The sequence below is a fragment of the Thalassophryne amazonica genome, chromosome 3, assembly GCF_902500255.1.
Source record: "Thalassophryne amazonica chromosome 3, fThaAma1.1, whole genome shotgun sequence".
Lineage (NCBI taxonomy): Eukaryota > Metazoa > Chordata > Actinopteri > Batrachoidiformes > Batrachoididae > Thalassophryne > Thalassophryne amazonica.
The window spans coordinates 132,627,954-132,649,062 of NC_047105.1; the positions used below are offsets into that span (position 1 = coordinate 132,627,954).

The 21,109-nt window shown below is 42.1% G+C and overlaps 1 protein-coding gene across 1 annotated transcript in view; it reads left to right on the forward strand.

The window, feature by feature from the left end:
* LOC117507641 (inositol 1,4,5-trisphosphate receptor type 1-like) overlaps positions 1 to 21,109 on the forward strand; it is a 535,403-nt gene that overhangs the window by 55,260 nt on the left and 459,034 nt on the right. Inside the window, exon 5 of the mRNA XM_034167459.1 lies at positions 152 to 238. Coding sequence (XP_034023350.1) covers positions 152 to 238 — 87 coding nt within the window. The remainder of the gene's footprint in view (positions 1 to 151; positions 239 to 21,109) is intronic.

The following is a 21,109-nucleotide window of genomic DNA, read 5'->3' on the forward strand; positions in this document are numbered from 1 at the left end:
TGGATTGGTGGGTGACTCTTGAATACAGTGTTCTCTTTGTAAAATGTGTCAAAACATATGTTGTAGAAAGACTGCTGTGCCTTGTTTTGTGTTACTGCTTCTTTTTTTTGTTTGTTTTTTGAACATCCATCCCTTTGTTGTGGGTTTTCAGCATGCTGCAGACCTGGAGAAGAAACAGAATGAGTCTGAAAACCGCAAGCTTTTGGGGACAGTCATCCAGTATGGAAATGTCATTCAGGTATTGAGGAACCTGTGAGATGAGACACACATCTTTTTATGAAGGTGGTATCTGTACTTCTGTTTTAATTCAGAGAAATTTTGAAATAATAACTAAAATATTGACCAATTTTTTTATCCGCCAAGGACGTAATAAAATCATTGATGTTTGTTTATTTATTTATTTATTTATTTATCTGTTAGCAGGATTATGTCAAAACTACTACACGGATTTTAAAGGAATTTGCATCACAGACTAATATTATGGCAGGGAAGAACCCATTACATTTTGTAGGTGATCTGGATTCTGGATCAAGATTTCACTTTATATAGGCTTTGAAGGATTTCGGTAAAAGCACTTCACGAATTCTTACCAAATTTGCACCGCAGATAGATATTAGTAGTGCTGTGTTGAAAAGATCGATTCACCAATTTTAAATCAATTCTCATTTTAATTCCCACAGATTGATTCACACATCCAAAGATTGATTTTTAATATGTGTGTGTGTATGTATATATATATATATATATATATATATATATATATATATATATATATGCACTCAACAAAACACAGGTGTGCCATATCAAGATGCTGATTAGACACCATGATTAGTGCACAGGTGTGCCTTAGACTGCCCACAATAAAAGGCCACTCTGAGAGGTGCAGTTTTATCACACAGCACAATGCCACAGATGTCGCAAGATTTGAGGGAGCGTGCAATTGGCATGCTGACAGCAGGAATGTCAACCAGAGCTGTTGCTCATGTATTGAATGTTCATTTCTCTACCATAAGCTGTCTCCAAAGGTGTTTCAGAGAATTTGGCAGTACATCCAACCAGCCTCATAACCGCAGACCACGTGTAACCACACCAGCCCAGGACCTCCATATCCAGCATGTTCACCTCCAAGATCGTCTGAGACCAGCCACTCGGACAGCTGCTGAAACAATCGGTTTGCATAACCAAAGAATTTCTGCACAAACTGTCAGAAACCGTCTCAGGGAAGCTCATCTGCATGTTCGTCATCCTCATCGGGGTCTCGACCTGACTCCAGTTCGTCGTCGTAACCGACTTGAGTGGGCAAATGCTCACATTCACTGGCGTTTGGCACGTTGGAGAGGTGTTCTCTTCACGGATGAATCCCGGTTAACACTGACCAGGGCAGATGGCAGACAGCGTGTGTGGCGTCGTGTGGGTGAGCGGTTTTCTGATGTCAATGTTGTGGATCGAGTGGCCCATGGTGGCGGTGGGGTTATGGTAAGGGCAGGTGTCTGTTATGAACGATGTTATGAATGCCATTTTATTGATGGCATTTTGAATGCACAGAGATACCGTGACGAGATCCTGAGGCCCATTGTTGTTACATACATCCAAGAACATCACCTCATGTTGCAGCAGGATAATGCACGGCCCCATGTTGCAAGGATCTGTACACAATTGTTGGAAGCTGAAAATGTCCCAGTTCTTGCATGGCCGGCATACTCACCGGACATGTCACCCATTGAGCATGTTTGGGATGCTCTGGATCGGCGTATACGACAGCATGTACCAGTTCCTGCCAATATCCAGCAACTTCGCACAGCCATTGAAGAGGAGTGGACCAACATTCCACAGGCCACAATTGATAACCTGATCAACTCTATGCGAAGGAGATGTGTTGCACTGCATGAGGCAAATGGTGGTCACACCAGATACTGACTGATATCTCCCCCCAATAAAACAAAACTGCACCTTTCAGAGTGGCCTTTTATTGTGGGCAGTCTAAGGCACACCTGTGCAGTAATCATGGTGTCTAATCAGCATCTTGATATGGCACACCTGTGAGGTGGGATGGATTATCTCAGCAAAGGAGAAGTGCTCACTATCACAGATTTAGACTGGTTTGTGAACAATATTTGAGGGAAATGGTGATATTGTGTATGTGGAAAAAGTTTTAGATCTTTGAGTTCATCTCATACAAAATGGGAGCAAAACCAAAAGTGTTGCGTTTATAGTGTGTATAGAGTGTGTGTATATATATATATATATATATATATATATATATATATATATATATATATATATATATATATATATATATATACACACACACTTCTCCCCAAGCGTTGGAACAGCATCCCTGAAAAAAAAATTACGCTGCAGTTGGGCCATTATGCTGTTTCCGAGGGTGTGAAAATGATCATTTCTCTACCTTGATTGTGGGCCTGCTGGTTCTGGTTTAGAAGCAGGTCCACAATTTATTCATCTACCACTGTCGAAGCTATTTAAAAATAATCCTGATGACCGGGATGCTTGTCTGTTGCAGGCAAGAAAAGAGAATCCTTCGCCGTTTAATTCACACAGTATTTTTTTTCTTTCGTTCTTCATAACAGGCCTATTCTGTGGAACCGTGCACAAAGGTTCTCTGGTGTGGACTTACTTTTCGGTCAGTTTTTTCCACCAGCACTCACTTCGCGGCTGTGGGAGAAGTTCTCTTGGAACATTCCACACAGCCAGCGCTGCAGTTGTAGGGGGTACCGGGACCATTTGCCCCTGGAAATTTTTTTAAATTTGTAACTCTCTGAAACAGTATTGCCTGCATTTTGAGGGCCAATTTTGTTGAAGTAAAGCCATATATATGTAAGGATTAAACAACGAGAAGCCGTGCATTATACAGTTTGAATGCACAACGCGGAGTCTAAAACACCACAACGTGAAGCGGAGTGGTGTTACTTCATGTAGACAGTAAAACTGGTTGTCAAAAATATCTGAATAAATTACTTGTGGTTTGGTATAAGTCATCCAGCAGACTCACTCATCATAGTACAATATTTGTGTTAAAATGTTCCATGTCATTTAACCCAAACCCTCACGAGAATTCCTTGATATAATGGTGCTCTCATTGAAGTGTCTATTTAAACCTTTTCATTTATGTTTAATATCATCATCATCTCACCTTCAACCATCTTTCCAGGTTTGGGTCGCGGGGGCAACAGCTCCAGCAGGGGACCACAGACTTCATTTTCCCGTGCCACATTGACCACCTCTGACTGAGGGATCCCAAGGCGTTCCCAGGCCAGAGTGGAGATATAATCTCTCCACCTAGTCCTGGGTCTTCCCCTGGATCTCCTCCCAGGTAGACGGGCACGTCAATGACGTGCCTGGAACACCTCCCTTGGGGTGTTCCATCTGAAAACATCAATGACGTGCCTGGAACACTTCCTTTGGGTGCCCAGGAGGCATCCTCACCAGATGCCCGAAACACCTCAGCTGGCTCTTCTCAACACAAAAGAGCAGCGACTCTACTCCGAGCCCCCCACGGATGACCGAACTTCTCACCCTATCTCTAAGGGAGACACCAGCCACCCTCCTGAGGAAGCCCATTTCGGCCGCTTGTACCCACGATCTAGTTCTTTCGGACATGACCCAACACTCATGATCATAGGTGAGCGTAGGAACGAAGATTGACTATTAGATCGAGAGCTTCAGCTTTTGGGTCAGCTCCCTTTTCGTTACAACAGTATGGTAGAGCGAATGCAATACTGCCCTGAGGTACTTGAACTCCTTCACTTGGGGCAAGGCCGTATTCCTTACCTGGAGTTGGCAATCCATCGGTTTCCTGCTGAGAACCAAAGATTCAGCCAGGTGTCGTGTGCAATGTCTCGAATCAACCATCATTGGACCAAAACATCAATGACAAATATTTGCTTGTTTTTCACTGTTGACTCATCCCTGAAATTACATAGAAAATGATACAATCACATAAGTCAAATTGTGTATTACAACAAAAAGAAGAGCAAATAAATTCTGTGCACCACAGAAAATTATATATATTATATACACACAAAGTTACATGTCCCATGTGTCTGTAGAGGGTCCAGTCCTGGGGTGGGGGAACGGTCACATGGACAAGCTGGCCCAACACTAAAAGGAATGCTTGATTAAACGCAGCTTCTGCCTCCCTTGCTTCACAGGCATCATCGAGGTTCAATCGGATGTGTTGATCACACTGGGCCCGGTTCGGCTTTAGCCTCAATCTCACTCAGGATGGTCAGATTCTCCTGTTGGAACAGGCTGCATCTTCTCTTGCCTTGACAATAATGAAAGTAGAAATGGGAGGTGATTAACAAAAACAAGTTAAAAAAAAATTTGGGAAATACATTTGGAGCTAAAAGCTTCATGATGTGACATTGATTCTTAACATTGCTGTGTGGTGCCGGATGTTGATGTAGATGATGAAACTGGTGCTGGTGTCAAAGCTCGTGATGGAGCAGGGGAGCTTGGGGTGTCACCTGAGGGCGGTGGCCGAAGTCCCCTTTGCTTATGGAAGTGGATTCGTGAACAGAGTACATGACTTTAGTATATAAGCACAACGTGAAATGGCAACATGTAAAAAACAAATTATATAACACACAGTAATGGCGCTAGCTTAGTCAGATGTACACTTTCACTGTTAACATGCTGACTTAGGTGGGTTTTTGTTTTTTGTCAGGAGTGAATACTTTCACGCAGAGCACAGCTTTAGCTCATTCACTAATTGTTAATCAACACTATTTAGTAACTGGCAGCATGGTGGCTTAGTGGCTAGCACTGTTGCCTCACAGCAAGAAGGTCATGGGTTCATTTCCCACCTGTGGTCTTTCTGTGTGGAGTTTGCATGTTCTCCGCGTGTTTGCGTGGGTTCCTTCCGGGTACTCTGGTTTCCTCCCACAGTTAAAGACATGCAGGTTAGGTGAACTGGAAACTTTATAATTGTCCAGGTCTCCCTTGCAAAAGAGATCTTGATCTCAATGGGACTAACATAGTTAAATAAAACTTTAGTTAAATTAAAAACTAGCTTGTTCCCTGTGTCTGCATATATGAGACAACGATGTTAATTTAACACGGGTTTAGACTCAAAATATCCTAATTTGTTAAAGTGCCCTTCCCACCAATGGGATAAGTAACGCATATACCCCATCACACCAGAGGGCGAATGATCCCGCATGCTAGCCAAAAGATAATTCAACCTCCATTCAGGAGGAGTCAAGGCGCAGTCGAAAACCTCTGACAGCATTCTGTGTGCACTCCAAACAGTCAGACAAATTACTGTGGCCGGCCTGAATGTTTAGCACATGTTCAGAACATTTGAGGTGCAGTCAAGGTAGAAAAAGCTTGAACGACGGTCGAAGTGCAGTCTGAGGCGTAGTTTTTCTAGCATCCCTGTGGAGGTTGGTGGCATTGAACTCGATTGGGCAATGTTCAAAGCTTCTGTTGCTGGAGTTGCAGTAGAGAGCTGTGGCCTGAAGGTCTTAGGTGCCTCAAGGGGCTGCAACCCTTGTACACCGCATTGGACACCGGTGGTGCCGGGGCACCTCAGGAGGGGAAAATGGGGAACCCCCCCCCTCCCCCCAAGCTGTTTACAGTAAAGATGGGACTCTGACTACAAAGGAGGATGTAATCCACCACTGGAAGGAACACTTTGAGGAATTCAGCTGCATCAGACCAGAGCGTCCTGTACAGTAGGGGCAGAGCTGGAAGCTGATAGAGGATTATCATCAATTTCCCTGGTGGAAGTCATTGAGGTAGTCAAACAACAAAAAGGGGACCAGAGAGTGTGTGCCAATTACAGGGCCATCACACTACTCAGCCTCCCTGGTAAAGTCTACTACATGGTGCTGGAAAGGAGGGTTCAACCGATATCTCCACCTCTCCAAGCTCGACTCAACCTGCTTTCTACTCTTGCTACAGATCACAGTTTCATCTGCAAACATCATAGTCCATGGCGACTCCTGTCTGATCTCATCTGTCAACCTGTCCATCACCACTGTAAACAAGAAAGGACTCAGAGCTGATCCTTGGTGTAATCCCTGCTCCACCTTGAATGAGTCTGTCATTCGTACTGCGCATCTCACCACTGTCACACTATTCTTGTACATGTCCTGTACTACCCTAACATACTTCTCTGCCACTCCAGACTCCCTCATACAGTACTCTTTTCTTTGCACACTGTCATAAGCTTTCCTCTAAAGCCACAAACACACAATGTAACTCCTTCTGTCTTTCTCTATACTTCTCCAATGGTGTTCTCAGAGCAAACATTGTAGTGCTCTTTCTCGGCATGAACCATATTGCTGTTCACAGATCTTCACCTGTTTTTTTTTTTTTTAAGCTTAGCTTCTACTACTCTTTCCCATACTTTCATGCTGTGGCTGGTCAGCTTTATGCCTCTGTAATTACTGCAGCTCTGCACACCACCTTTGTTCTTAAAAATAGGAACCAGCACACTTTGTCTCCGCTCCACAGGCATCCTCTCACTTTCCAAGATTTTATTAAGCAATCTGGTTAGAAATTCCACTGTCATCTCATCTAGACATTTCCATGCCTCCACTGGAATGTCATCTGGACCAACTGCCTTTCCACTCTTCCTCCTTTTCACAGCTGCCCTCACTTCATCCTTATTAATCTCTTGTACTTCTTGATTTACTCTCACCACATCAACCAGCTTTTTCTAACACTCATTTTCTTCATTCATCAGCTCCTCAAGATATTCACTCCACCTTCTCAATACACTCTCTCTATCCCAACACTTTTTTACCAGCCTCTTTCTCGTTATCCTTTCCTGGATATTGTAATTCCTCCCCTAAGCCTCCTTGTCTTCCTTCTCTGTCCTTCATAGCTATCTCTCTCACCACATCTGCAGTACTTTTCCAGTTGTCCAAAATTGCTTCCCCTCTATCCATTGCCTCTTTTACCTGCTCATTGAATTTCACACAACAGTTTTCCTCCTTCAGCTTCCACCATCAGATCCTTTGTTGAGCTCTTACTCTCCTCTTCTTCTTTACCTCTAAAGTAATCCTACAAACCAACATCCTACGCTGTCTAGCTGCACTCTGTCTGGCCACCACATTACAGTCAACAATTTCTTTTAGCTTGCATCTCCTACAAAGAATGTAGTCCATCTGTGTGCTCCTTCCTCCACTCTTACTGTGCTTCTCCCATTTCTTAAAGTGGGTATTTACCACAACCATTTCCAATCAATTTTGCAAAATCTGCAATCATCTGCCCTTCCACATTGCTGTCCTTGAAACTATATCTACCCATTATTTCCTCATCACCTCTGTTTCCATCACCAACTTGCCCATTGAAGTCCGCTGAAATGGCCACTCGTTCATGCTTAGGCACACTTCCCACCACCACCTCTAACTGACTCCAGAAATCTTCTTTCTCCTTCATCTCACAGCCTAACTGTGGGGCATATACACTTATGATATTCATCATTGCCCCTTCAGTTTCCAAATTCACACTCATCACCCTGTCAGACACTTGCTTAACCTCCAACACACTTTTAACACACTCTTGTATTAAAATGACCCCAACACTATTTCTCTTCCTATCCACACTATGATACAACTTGAATCCACCACCAGTGCTCCTGCTCCATTCCACTTGGTCTCTTACACACACAATATACTGTAGCTACCCCTCAGAGTTGCCCATCAGTCTTTTTCCATCCTGACTGTTCTCATCCCTGATTCGGCTTCATTTGTGCTCATTCATGCTAAGTGTGATGGGCCCCCTAAATGGTGCTTTCCAGCAGACTACGGACTATGAAGTCACAAAAACACAACATCCATCACCTCCAACAAAGCCATTGCCGAGTCCAGGTCACTGTGCTTCCCATTGCTCTCCGGTCGGTATCTGTCAATGCCCTTCCTGTGGTGGGACTCTTTTCAGCCCTTACGATCTCACCCACTCCAGCCATCGTGGTCCTTGATGGTCCTGTAATCACTTTTAAGCTTTTTCAGCTTTTCTCTGCATTGCTGGAAAGTCCGGTTGTACCTGAAATGAATGAAAAGCATGGTCACTCCAACGCTGTTGCGACTATTTAAAAATGGCGGGTTTGATCCTCATGTCGGATGCAGACACAGTTGGCCATCTCGCTCATGACTCTTCCAGTGACGACACTCTGTTCCAAGTGACTAATCAGTGGTCAGCAGCCTGTTGACATCACATTTTAGTATCAGCTCAACTCACTTGGAACCTTACCTGAGCTGATACCAAAAAACACCAGGTACCAGGTACTTTGCCTCATGGAAAAGCAAAAAACTGACTTGAGTCAAGCCAAATAGTGCTGAATAGGAGCCAAATAGGTGAACTCTATTCACCTTATTCAGCCCTGCCCACTTTTACAACAGAGGCATATCCGTTTTGTCTTAGGACTTCCGCTGAGCGTGTTTTCAGTATAGGACAATGGAAGTCATTCCATGGATAGAAACAAAAACCTTTTTGAAAGGCTCAAAGGGAACGACTCTGGCTCTCCCACAGGTCATAACAGAGTGGGAAGATGACATGAAAAAGTGGCCCTCGATTATTTTTAACTATTTTGTGTTGTCACTCGGTGTGGACAGTTTGGCTATGAGGAACTACGAGCTTTGAGTTGCACAATCAAGTTAAAATGCTACCCGACAAGTAGTACCGCCATAATGCCAAGATTACGTTACATTAATATATGTATAGTGTTATTTCTTGCAGTACTTGCTTGTATTAAATGCCAGAAAATGAGTAAATTAGATGGCAGCTAACACTACAAACACAGCTTACCCATTTGTCTCACTAGCAGACGCCATGGCTTCTTCACTGGAGCGTTGTAACCCAACCATTTCTTTGGGTAAGGATGCACTGGTGTGGGTTTTTCTCCATAAAATGAAAAGACCAGACATAGGGATGTTTGGGTGGATTTTTCATGTACAGCACAGTGGCTTGGTGGTTAGCACTGTTGCCTCACAACAAGAAGGTCATGGGTTCAGTTCCCACCTGTGGCCTTTCTGTGTGGAGTTTGCATGTTCTCCCCGTGTTTGCGTGGCTTTCCTCCGGGTGCTCCGGTTTCCTCCCACATCCAAAGACATGTGGGTTAGGTGGATTGGAATCTTTAAAATTGTCCGTAGGTGCACGAGTGGGTGTGACTGTGTTTGTTTGTCTATATGTGGCCCTGTGACAGACTGGCGTCCTGTCCTGGGTGTACCCCACCTCACGCTCTATGACTGCTGGGATAGGCTCCAGCCCCCCGCGACCCTTAATTGGACGAAGCGGTTGAAGATGAGTGAGTGAGTGAATGAGTGAGTGAACGCTGGAGATCCTCGTCTTTTGATGGAGGAGGGAACAAGTTAAATGCTTGTCCACAGCACTCAGATCTCTACTTTCCATGTTCAAAACATTGTTCTGAAAGCGTTCCTCTTCTTGCAGTTGTTGTGGCACCCACGAACTGAACAATTAATGCTGTTCATGTTCAGACACTTCTAACGTACTGCGTTCCCACATAGCTAATCATCAGATGCAGTGGCAAACAGGAAGTTGCTTGACAAAATGAATAAGACTTCCTGAATAAGTTAAATAATGGAAAAGGCCATTTACGAGGTCTGTCCATAAAGTATCGTACCTTTTTTATTTTTTTTTTAAACTATATGGATTTGAGCCATATGTTTTCACGTCAGGTCAAGCTTGAACCCTCATGCACATGCGTGAGATTTTCCACGCCTGTCGGTGACGTCATTCGCCTGTGAGCACGCCTTGTGGAAGGAGTGGTCCTGCCCCGGATTTTCATTGTCTGGAAATGGCGGAATGATTTGGGGTTTTTTCCATCAGAATTTTTTCAGAAGCTGTTAGAGACTGGCACCTGGAAACCATTCGAAAAATTTATCTGGCTTTCGGTGAAAATTTTACGGGCTTCACAGAGAATAAGGTCTGTTAGTACAGCTTTAAGGGCCCCTTTAAGGACGCTCGGCGCACCGCGCTCCAAGCTGCGACGACGCGGCACAAGCCACCGGACCATTTCTAAACGGATGGCTCTGTGGATATGAGACCGTCATGTGCTCTTTCTCTGGTTATCACAAGAGCTGGACATCAGCCATTTTCTGGCAGATTTCACTTTTAACAAGAGATTTTGTCATGGAAAGCCGCGCGGAGGCTTCACGCGTCACGACTGATTCGCTTTGGAAGCGAGACAAAGGAACACCTCCGTTTCGGCGTGCCAGAGGACAAGTTCGGACATGCCTATCTCGGCTTTCAATGCTTACCAGTCGAGTGAGTTATAAGAGAAATTGTGGAGAGCTGGGCATGTCCGAACTTGTCCTCTGGCACGCCGAAACGTAGGCGTTCTATGTCTCGCTCGAACAGCAAATCAGTCCTGACGCACAAAGCCTCCGCGCGGCTTTCCACAACAAAATCTCTTGTTAAAAGTGAAATCTGCCAGAAAATGGTTGATGTCCACGACGGTCCCAGCTCCACACAGCCATCCATTTAGTAATGATCCGGTGGTTCGTGCCTGTCATCGCGGCTTGGAGCATGGCGCGCCGAGCGCCATTGTGGGCCATCCTTAAAGCTGTAGTAATAGTCCTTATTCTCTGTGAAGCCCGTAAAATTTTCAGCGAAAGCCAGATATATTTTTCGAATGGTTACCAGGTGCCAGTCTCTAACAGCTTCTGAAAAAATTCTGATGGAAAAAAACCCCAAATCATTCCGCCATTTCCAGACAATGAAAATCCGAAGACGGGGCGGGACCACTCCTTCCACAAGGCATGCTCACAGGCGATTGACGTCACCGACAGGCGCGGAAAAACTCACACATGCGCACAAGGGTTCAAGCTTGCCTGACGTGAAAACATATGAATCAAATCCATATAGTTTAAAAAAAATAAAAAGGTACGATACTTTATGGACAGACCTCGTATACAGGTGTGGGGAGCAGGAGTATGGGGGTTCCACAGCCTCATTGGGTTTTAGAATTTAGTATCAGTGAATGAGAGCCACATGGATGCAACTATTGCTGAGCTTTGACAGAATGTATTGGAAGCAAATTCATAATGTATCATTACAAATACTTTGCTTTGAAAAGTACCAAGAAGTCACACAGTAAGAAAGAAAAATAAATTTTCTGTAGAGAAAAAGATGCATCCATTATTTTTTGTTATGTTAATGTTTTCTGTGCCGTGGAGTGGATTATGCAGTGCTCTCAATTAGGGCTGCAACAAACGATTATTTGGATCATCGATGAATCTGATGGGGTTTCGACACGATTAATCGGATTAGCGGGGAATTTTTTTAAAATGTGCCAGGGAAACAATTTTTCTCTCCTTCCATCACTTTATTTAAGAACAGAACAGTATTTGAAAACTTAAAATACTTGAAAATCAACAAATCGTCAAATGTCCCTTTGCTGTTGAAATATAAAATAATAAAGAATAAAACAGTTTATAATAAAGAACAAAAATAATTTCAAATGACATTGCTTTATCAAAGTGCTGAGTTGCCATAAAACAACATTGAAGCATATAAATGTTATAAAATATATGGTGAAAAAAGAGGTATTTTTGTTGCTGCAAATGAGCACTTAGCATAACCAGTTAACCATAAAACCTAAATCAAAAACTGTAGCCTGACTCATTATATGCACAACATTCTCTGTATAATTTGTAAACTATGTGGTCATTTCACAATGACACATGTGACTCATGTTTCTTTCTCTAAAATTGTATTGTAGCATTATTAGTTATTATTACTATTATTATTGTTGCTATTATTATTAATATATAAATAAAAATAAATTAAAAATATTGTAATTTGTAATACATTTGACTCTTTTATGACAACAAATGCTGAGCCATTAATTATTATACAGAAAACAAATGCACAAACATGCTGAAATGCCAGCAGCTTAATGCTAACTTTAACATTGAAAACGCCATAGACATGCTAATGCATTAGCATCGGCGTTAGCATAAAATACATCTATCAACTGTTTCAGAAGACCATAACAGGTTAGTTTAACATAAAAAAGGTAAATATTCCTCACACACATATGCTCTTTAGGGTTTTAGTGGGGAAAAATTAAGATAAAGCGAAATAAAACAAATGAAACCAACGAAGCAGCAGCTCAAAGCACTCCTTCATTGGTTCAAGATTCAAAGCAAAGCTCGGTTGATTAACATTTGCGGTAAAACAAAGTTATTTAGCAACTAATAAATGACTAAATTAGTTGACAACTATTTTAATAATCGATTTTAATCGATTAACTCGATTAGTTGTTTCAGCTCTACTCCCAATACTGTGGTGGCCTATACTTTGGGCACCACAGTGGCTTAGTGGTTAGCACTGTTGCCTCACAGCAAGAAAGTCATGTCACTTGTGGCCTTTGTGTTGGAGTTCTGTTCTCCTCGTGTTTGTGTGGGTTTCCTCCGGGTGCTCCGGCTTTCTCCCACATTTAAAGACATGCAGGTTCGGTGAATTGGAAACTTCATAATTGTTCATGTCTCCCTTGCAAAAATAAAGGTTCAGTTAATTTAAAAGGAAACTTTTCCTGTAACATGAAATATGTGCTCCAGTGTCGCAGACCGAATGCTCCCCCCCCCCCCCTAATAATTTGTCCGCCTGCCTTCACTGTGCACGCGTCATTTGGGACCACAACAGCTCATCTGAGATTGACTGTTTACACCCAAAGCGATCAAATGGAATAATGGGATTATTAACCATCAGATAACAAGGTAAAACCTCTTAAGTCATTCTGAAGTCAGTTTTAAGCAGAAACGAGGTGATAATCGGTGAGCCGCTACCGACACTTTGAAATGAAGGAGGCGCAGTGAACACAGCAACTAGCAGCTCCTCTGGCTGCTGCTCTGTCATCACTTCCTCCGTCTTTTATTATGAAATAATGCTGAATTTATGTGGACATGATTGTTGTACAAAAGCTTCAGATATCTGTCGCTTTTGATGACTGGAGTCCAGTTTTAAGCAGAAATGAGGTGATAAGCAGTGAATTGCTGCTGACGCTCTGAAATGACATGTGCAGTGAACCCAGGGTGGACCGATTTTTAGGGGGGACAGTTCGGTCGGTGACACCGCCAAAACCATGTGGTCTGCTGCAATGAGTTCTGCTAGAATGAGTGGAAAAATGACAGAGTAATGAATCTATAAAAGTGGATCTGTATTTACAAATAAAATGTTAGTATGTTTTTGCTATCATTCCATGCCGTACCCTGTCCACAGCGCACAGCTGAGACATTTAAATGTGGAAGCTAGCAATGATTCAGGCCTGTTGGAGTGATGGTGTGTGTACTGAATCTGGCCTTTTAAATATTTGAGGTGAAAAATTGGGTCAATTTGTGGGTACTTGACAGAAAGATGCTCTTTCCTGCTAAAGGCATGAATACAGTAGGATAATTTCTGTAGTCAGAGGCACACCACAATGTACCACAAAGTACAACAGTGACGTCACTGTGGTACTTTGAGGATGTACATGAAACTAGGTCTTTGGCAGAAAAGTAGATAAACTGTTGTGCACAATATGACATAATGATCCCTTTCGCAAGACTTCAGTATGAAATGTTTTAAATTTCATATTATTTATTAAAAGTTAGAATGTGAGTAAAAATTCAGTTATTTCAATCAAAACCTTGAAACTGTTGTCTCTGAAATTAACATAAATGTTTACTGCTTTATGATTATGCAATGGTTTACTGCTGATGAATTATATCTTAGGTGTAGTTTTCCCAGCCGACTAATTCTGCTCTTTTTCTTTCTGTCCGAGGCACGGATAGCAGAATGGCTACTGAAGACAGTGTGCCGGACTGACCGTGAGATGCCATGCCTGAAGCTGGTGCCGCACACTGCAGTCTGCGTTTTGAATGGACATTGGTGCGGGAACAGGCCCACTTACGGCATGAACACTGCTGGGTGGCCCCTGCCTGTGGCATAACCACCTGTGTGGACTTCTCATCACATACATATTATTTTGTTCTTATGTCATGTTGTTTTGAGTTCCTGTTTTCTGTTTCTTCACCTTTGTAAAGCTTTGTATAAAACGTGTAACTGTTGGTATGGCCCAAGCAGAGGGTTACCCCTCTGAGTCTGGTCTGCTTGAGGTTTCTTCCTCAATATCATCAGAGGGAGGTTTTTCTTACCACTGTCGCCTGTGTGCTTGCTGTAGGGGTTGGTAAGGTTAGACCTTACTTGTGTGAAGTGCCTTGAGGCAGCTTTGTTGTGATTTGGCGCTATATAAAATTAAATAAATTAAAATAAATGTAGTTAGAATAAGTTAATGCAGTATGTGGCATGTGTAAATTTAATTTAATTTACAGCTTAGATTCAGCATTTTAATTTGTTTTAAAGATCTCGGCGAAATCTGTGCAGCATTAATATGAAAAACAATTTTGCCAGTGTTAATTAAGCTGCAGCACAGTGGCTATACTGACTTAAGTAGTGGTAAAGCTGTTCACAAATCCACAAAGAGAACTGTTTCCACAGTTCACGTAAAGGATCAAGGATCACTGTATAGTGGCATACGTGACATGACATGACACTGCTGCTCACTGTTGTTATGCAGCAGTTCTGCATGTGCATGAAAAACCCTTCCTCTGCTGAGCTGCACAGCAGAGAAGAGCTGAACAGCAATCAGTCACCTATTAATAACTGCAGCAAACTGCACATAGCTTTTATTTATTTTTTATTATTATAGTCGAAGCTGAGCCTTCTTGGACAACACTGGATTACATTTTTTTTTTTGAGTCCACATACATATTTTGATAATTAATTACAATAGTAAGAAATTACCTGCAGAAATTTAGCGCTCTTCTGTCACGTCCATCATTGATTAAAAAAAATCTCAGTTAATCAAAAGCTTAATCTTTAAATGAGATTGATGAACATTTTGTGTGTAAAGTGGAGTAGGTAAAAATGGAAAATGTCATGTTATTTATACCCCGTCACACTAGAGGCCAAATGAGCCTGAATGCCATCCGAATTAAAATTCAACCACCAAATGGGCAAAGTCGAGGCGCAGTCGAAACCCTCAGACAGCATTCTGCGTGCATTCCAAACAGTCGGGCAAATTTGTGTGGCTGGCCCAAATGTTCAGCTCATGTTCAAAACAGTCAAGGTGGAAAAATATTATACGGCAGTGGAGGTAGGCTCCAACTGCATTCTGACTGCATTCTAAATATTCGCACGGCATCAAAACGGCATTCGAAACAGTCTGACTGCAGTCGAGGGAAAGTCACCATGGTCAGACACATCTAATCCTGTGGGCATGTGCCGGACTGCAGCCCCGTGCATCCCATTCAGGGTGCACAAAGGAAATATTGCAATGTCTGGGGCATGCAGTCATTTTATGAAGTAGACGTGAACATTGTGCAGTCATACCGAAAATACAGTGTGTCGCTGTGAGTCCATATGCGTCACACAGCCGTGGATCAGCGCGCGCATCTGAATGGTCTGTCACAGCTGTAATATGCCTTATATGACGCATCATATTGTCAGTCCACCTCATGATTTAGAAGATCTATCTGTAATATGTTCTCATGGCTGTAACAGCTTGGACAGACAGCTGCACACTGCGCCAGAGTGTCTCTGAGCGGCGGACAAGCACGCGCAGCTGAACGGCCTGTCACAACTGTAATAAACATATTATGACCGATACATCTTTTAAACAATAAGAAGGACTGATGATGCAACCATTTACCAAGGCATTACAATGTAAATAAAGTAAGTAATCACCTTTGGGACGGCTCCAGACAGGCATCCTCCGCACGGCCACCACCTGCCACACTGCATCCATCAGCTGTCATGTCATCCGTGCAACATGGGTGCGAAGTGAGATGGTGACATCTGCCCATAAAGCTGCAATAGGAGGCTTTAAAATATACCAAATCTGGTTTTACATATCCAAGGTCAGAAACAGTGTGACTGTCCCATTGTTCTTGTACATGTGAGGTAGCCACAGGTGAGTTGACATGGATCCACATGTTGACTTGGCAAATGTTTATGCCGGTTGACTTCCTGACAGAACCCCACGTTAACATGTGGGACAAAGCTGGTGTTGAACCAAATAAATTGAGGAATTGCAACCCCTTCATGCCATGTGTCTTACTTTGTGCTCACATTATGTGTTGTGTAAATCGCGAAGTGGCATTGAACATACCCCCAATTCACTTAGGCTGTGCACTTTAGAACGTGTATTACAACTGCATGCACAATGTTTGGCAAGTAACTATCAAATCAATTTTACTTATATAGCGCCAAATCACAACAAACAGTTGCCCCAAGGCACTTTATATTGTAAGGCAAAAGCCATACAATAATTACAGAAAAACCCCAACGGTCAAAACGACCCCCTGTGAGCAAGCACTTGGCAACAGTGGGAAGGAAAAACTCCCTTTTAACAGGAAGAAACCTCCAGCAGAACCAGGCTCAGGGAGGGCAGTCTTCTGCTGGGACTGGTTGGGGCTGAGGGAGAGAACCAGGAAAAAGACATGCTGTGGAAGAGAGCAGAGATCAATCACTAATGATAAAATGCAGAGTGTAAGCAACTATAGGTAAGTAACTATACTTACCTTATTATTTCTACGCATATTTTCCAACTCCAACCTATATAAACCTGAATGCTGATTGACCTTAAGCATTCTCAGGTGATATGTATTTGTCTAATGAAGGAGGGTGTGGCCTCAACTGGTTAGCATCCTGTCTCAAGGTGTACATAATTACATGCATTAAGGTGTGCATTAATTAGGCAGCTTCTTTACCTCAGACAAAATATGCCAAAAAGTGATTTGACATATGCCATAACTGAAAAGTGAAAAAAAAAATGCAAACTGCCTTTCAGAGGCTGCAATGTTCTTGAAACAGCTAATTTATTGAGGCACGATCACTGAACAATCAAACATTTGGTTGTCAACAGTCAACAGGGTCGCAAGATACATATGATGAAGAAAAACGCAAATAAATTGCAAAAGTCTTGAGAAGAATTAAGTGTGACGCTACCAGTAGCCCATTATCCTCCAGTGGTGCCATATTCTAGAACTCCAGCCTACCTGGAGTGTCCAGAGGTCCAAGGCGAGGAAGGCTGAAACATGACCACCAATGAACAAGACTCAAGGGTTGAAACATCAAGAACTATCTGAAGACAGATTTTTTTTTAAAGGTTTTCTGAACAGAAGGAATGAGTGACTCTTGATGGAGCAGATGGATAGGCCCATGACTGGATTACTAATAGGCACACAGCATCACTTCGAGTCAGATGCCAGTGAGGTGGAGGAAAGGTGTTGGTATGGGCCTCTGTTAAGGATGAGAGAGTTAGATATTTTTGGGTTGAAAAGATGGACTTAAAATCAACTCCCAAACCTGTTGCCAATTTTTAGAATGTACTCTCTTCAAGCAGTCTGTCATGGTCTGGCCCTTTAGGGTCTTCTGTCATAATTATGGTCTCATATTCACGTTTATGCTCTGACTCTTCTGTCTTGTCATGCTCAGGTTATCATTCATTTTGTTTCCATTCATCATCTTTGTATTTATTCATTCATGGTCACTTAGTCACATCAGTCTTTGTTTGAGTCTGTTTATTTTATTTCTTGTATTATACTTTGGTCACCCGTTCCGTTTTCTTTTGAGCATCTTATATTCTTAGCTTAGTTCTGTTTATCACATTTTTGTATTATGCTTTAGTCACAGATTTTGGTTATTATTTATCTTCAAGTGTTTCTTCTGATTATGTTCCATTTGTCACTTATTGCTCATCAGTTAGTTCCTTTTATTTATTGCACTGTTTTGTAGGCACCAGTTTTGTTTATCTGCTGTTCTTATTTCTGTTGTTTTCTGTTGTACTTTTAAATCAGGTTTTGCTTTCTGTTAATTAGTCAGTTCCTGTTTAGTTTTGCTTCAGCATTGATTTTCTGATCAGTTCTTATGTAGTTTTTCTTTTGCATGTATTATATCTTGGTTTGCTTTTAGTTCCCATGATTCTTGCTCTGTCCTGGTTCCCTAGTATCTTATTCTGTTTTTGCTCTGTTCTCACATCATCCTCATTTGTTTGTGTTGACTCCACTTCCCGCACCTACCTCGTGTCTTTGTCTCCCACACTTTGATTCTGTCTGCTTTGCATTTTCATTCACTCTCGCTCTTGCACCTGCTCACGCACCTTTGTATCTGACATCACTTTGTGCACTCCCTTCCCCATTATCTTGCCCATGCATAATCTTTGTTCACTAGTCACGCCCCCTTCCAGAACTTTCACTGACACCTGTATCTTGTTCCACTAATTACACCACCAGTTATTTAAGCCCTCACAGTCTCACAGCTCATGCCCAATTGTTGAATGTTATTCACTTTCCAGCCCTCACACCTTGCCTTGTACTGCCTCGTATTTAGCCTGCCGGTATTTGACACTGTCTTGTCCTCGACCATGTTTTTACGTCGTTGTGTCTGATTGCTACCACGCTGTGTTTTTTGACTTCTGCCTGGACCTAGCCTCAACCTGCCGTCTGTCTGTACCTTTGCCTCACTGCTGGACCACCTGTGTACCGAATCCCTGCCAGTTTTTACGATTAAACCTATTAATCCAGGGCATCGTGAGAGAACAGAGAAGTTTCAGAAGAAGTCGGTTTCAGCATTTTATCTGGATATTCCACTGTTAAAGGAGATTTTTTTTAATGAAAGACGTGCGGGCGGATTGCAGCGTCGGCTCGCAGCCGCCGCGACGCTCCGCCACAGGAAAAACACCTCTGTTGGAAGCCTTAAGGACAAGTTGGAACATGTCCAGCTGTTAAACAATTTCTCATATACTCACTCCACTGAAAGCCATCAAAAGCCGCCTGGATTTTACAAATGGTTATCAACACGGATGTGTTTTCCTGTGCCGCCGACCGCGCCGGCTGCGTCCCGACGCGCGGACCCGTCCGCACGTCTTTCATTAAAAAAATCTCCTTTAACAGTGGAATATCCGGATAAAATGCTGAAACCGACTTCTTCTGAAACTTCTCTGTTCTCTCACGACGTCCTGGATCAATAGAGCCTGAAATGTGGAGGTTTTCAGCTTGAAACAGGCTGACGACGGCGCCTGGGAGCGCTGTGTGACGTCCCGCACCGTGGGAAGTCCTTAAAGCGACAGTATCACCTCAAAATCTCTCATCAGCCGTTAAAATTTTCACCGAAAACGAGCTTAATTTTTCGAACCGTGTCCACTTCGATGTGCCTCACAGGTTTAGAAAAAATGTTGATCAAACAAAGCGCCAGTCTCTCAGCAACTTCTCAGACAAAGGAATTCCGACGAGGGGCTGGACGACTCCTCCCACAAGGAGTGCTTGCAGGCGGATGACGTCACCGACAGGCGTGGAAAAACTCACGCATGCGCACGAGGGTTCAAGCATGTCTGACGTAAAAACATATGAATGAAATCCATATAGTTTTTGAAAAAAATAAAAAGGACCTATACTTTATTGACAGACCTCGTATATCTGTGTTGAAAATCTTTGTCAAAATCCTATCAGTAGTTTTGATGTAATCCTGTTAACAGTAGTCCTTCGAAGTGTATGTGAAGTGAAACTTGATCCAGAATCCGGATCTGGATTACCTCTAAAAATTGAATGGGTTCTTCCTTGGCCTAATATGCATCTGTGTTGAAAATTTCATCAAAATCATTGGTCACAGGTCACTGGTCACACACAAAATCACAGGTCATTGAAGGGATTTCAGAACCATTAACATATATTGTAGTTTGTCATTTCAAACCGGTAAATTTCCCAATGAAATGAAAATAGCCAAAGTTGTACCGCTGTATAAGACTGGGGATAGACACCACTTCACAAATTATAGGCCTGTTTCTTTGCTTCCACAATTTTACAAAATATTAGAAAAATTCTTCAACAATAGATTAGATAAATTCATAAACAAACATAAATTACTTATTGACAGTCAATGTGGATTTAGAGCAAATAGTTCAACATCACTGGCATTAATAGAATGAGCTGAGGAGATCACAAATGCCATAGATCATAAATTACATTCAGTTGGAATATTCATAGACCTTAAAAAAGCTTTCGACACAATCAATCATGATATATTAATCAATAAACTTGAACGGTATGGGATCAGGGGATTAGTGTTGCACTGGGTGAGAAGTTATTTGAGTAACAGAAAATTTGTGAAGTTGGGGGAATATACATCATCATGCTTGGACATTGCTTGTGGTGTCCCACAGGGGTCAGTATTGGGTCCGAAACTCTTTTTACTTTATATAAATGATATTTTTAATGTGTCCAAGATATTAAAATTAGTATTATTTGCAGATGACAAGTATTTTTTGTTCTGGGGGGGATTTGCAGAAACTACTAAGGAACATCACTACAGAAATGGGAAAGCTGAAAATGTGATTTGACAGAAATAAATTATCATTAAACTTAAGTAAAACAAAATATGTTATTTGGTAATTGTAATAAAGACATACAAGTACAGTTACAAGTACAGGGGGTGGATATTGAAAGAGTATATGAAACTAAGTTTCTTGGGGTGATAATTGATGATAAAATAAACTGGAAGTCTCATATAAAACATATACAGAGCAAACTGTCAAGAAGCATTTCAGTTCTGAACAAAGTTAAATACATTCTGGACCACAACTCACTCTGCATTCTCTACTGCTCACTGATCTTACCATATTTACACTATTGTGCAGAGGTCTGGGGCAATAATTATAAATGTACAACACAACCATTATTCATACTGCAGAACTGGTTATAGAGACCACACAAATTCACGGTTCTTAAAATAAAAAATTTTAAAATTTACTGATCTGGTTCATTTTCAATCAGTACAAATCGTGTATAAAGCAATAAACAATTTACTTCCTGGAAATATTAAAAACATGTTCTTTAATAGAGTAGGGGATTATAATCTGAGGGGGGAGTTTAACTTAAAACATCAGTGGGCATGTACAACATTAAAAAGTTTTGTATTTCTGTTTGTGGAGTGAGGATGTGGAACAGATTGAGGGTGGAGCTCAAGCAATGTCCAAGCATGAACCAGTTTAAGCAGCGGTATAGGCACATGGTTTTTTCTAGGTATAGGGAGGAAGGGTGTTGAGGGTTAGGGTGTTTTGTTGATCATTGTTTAG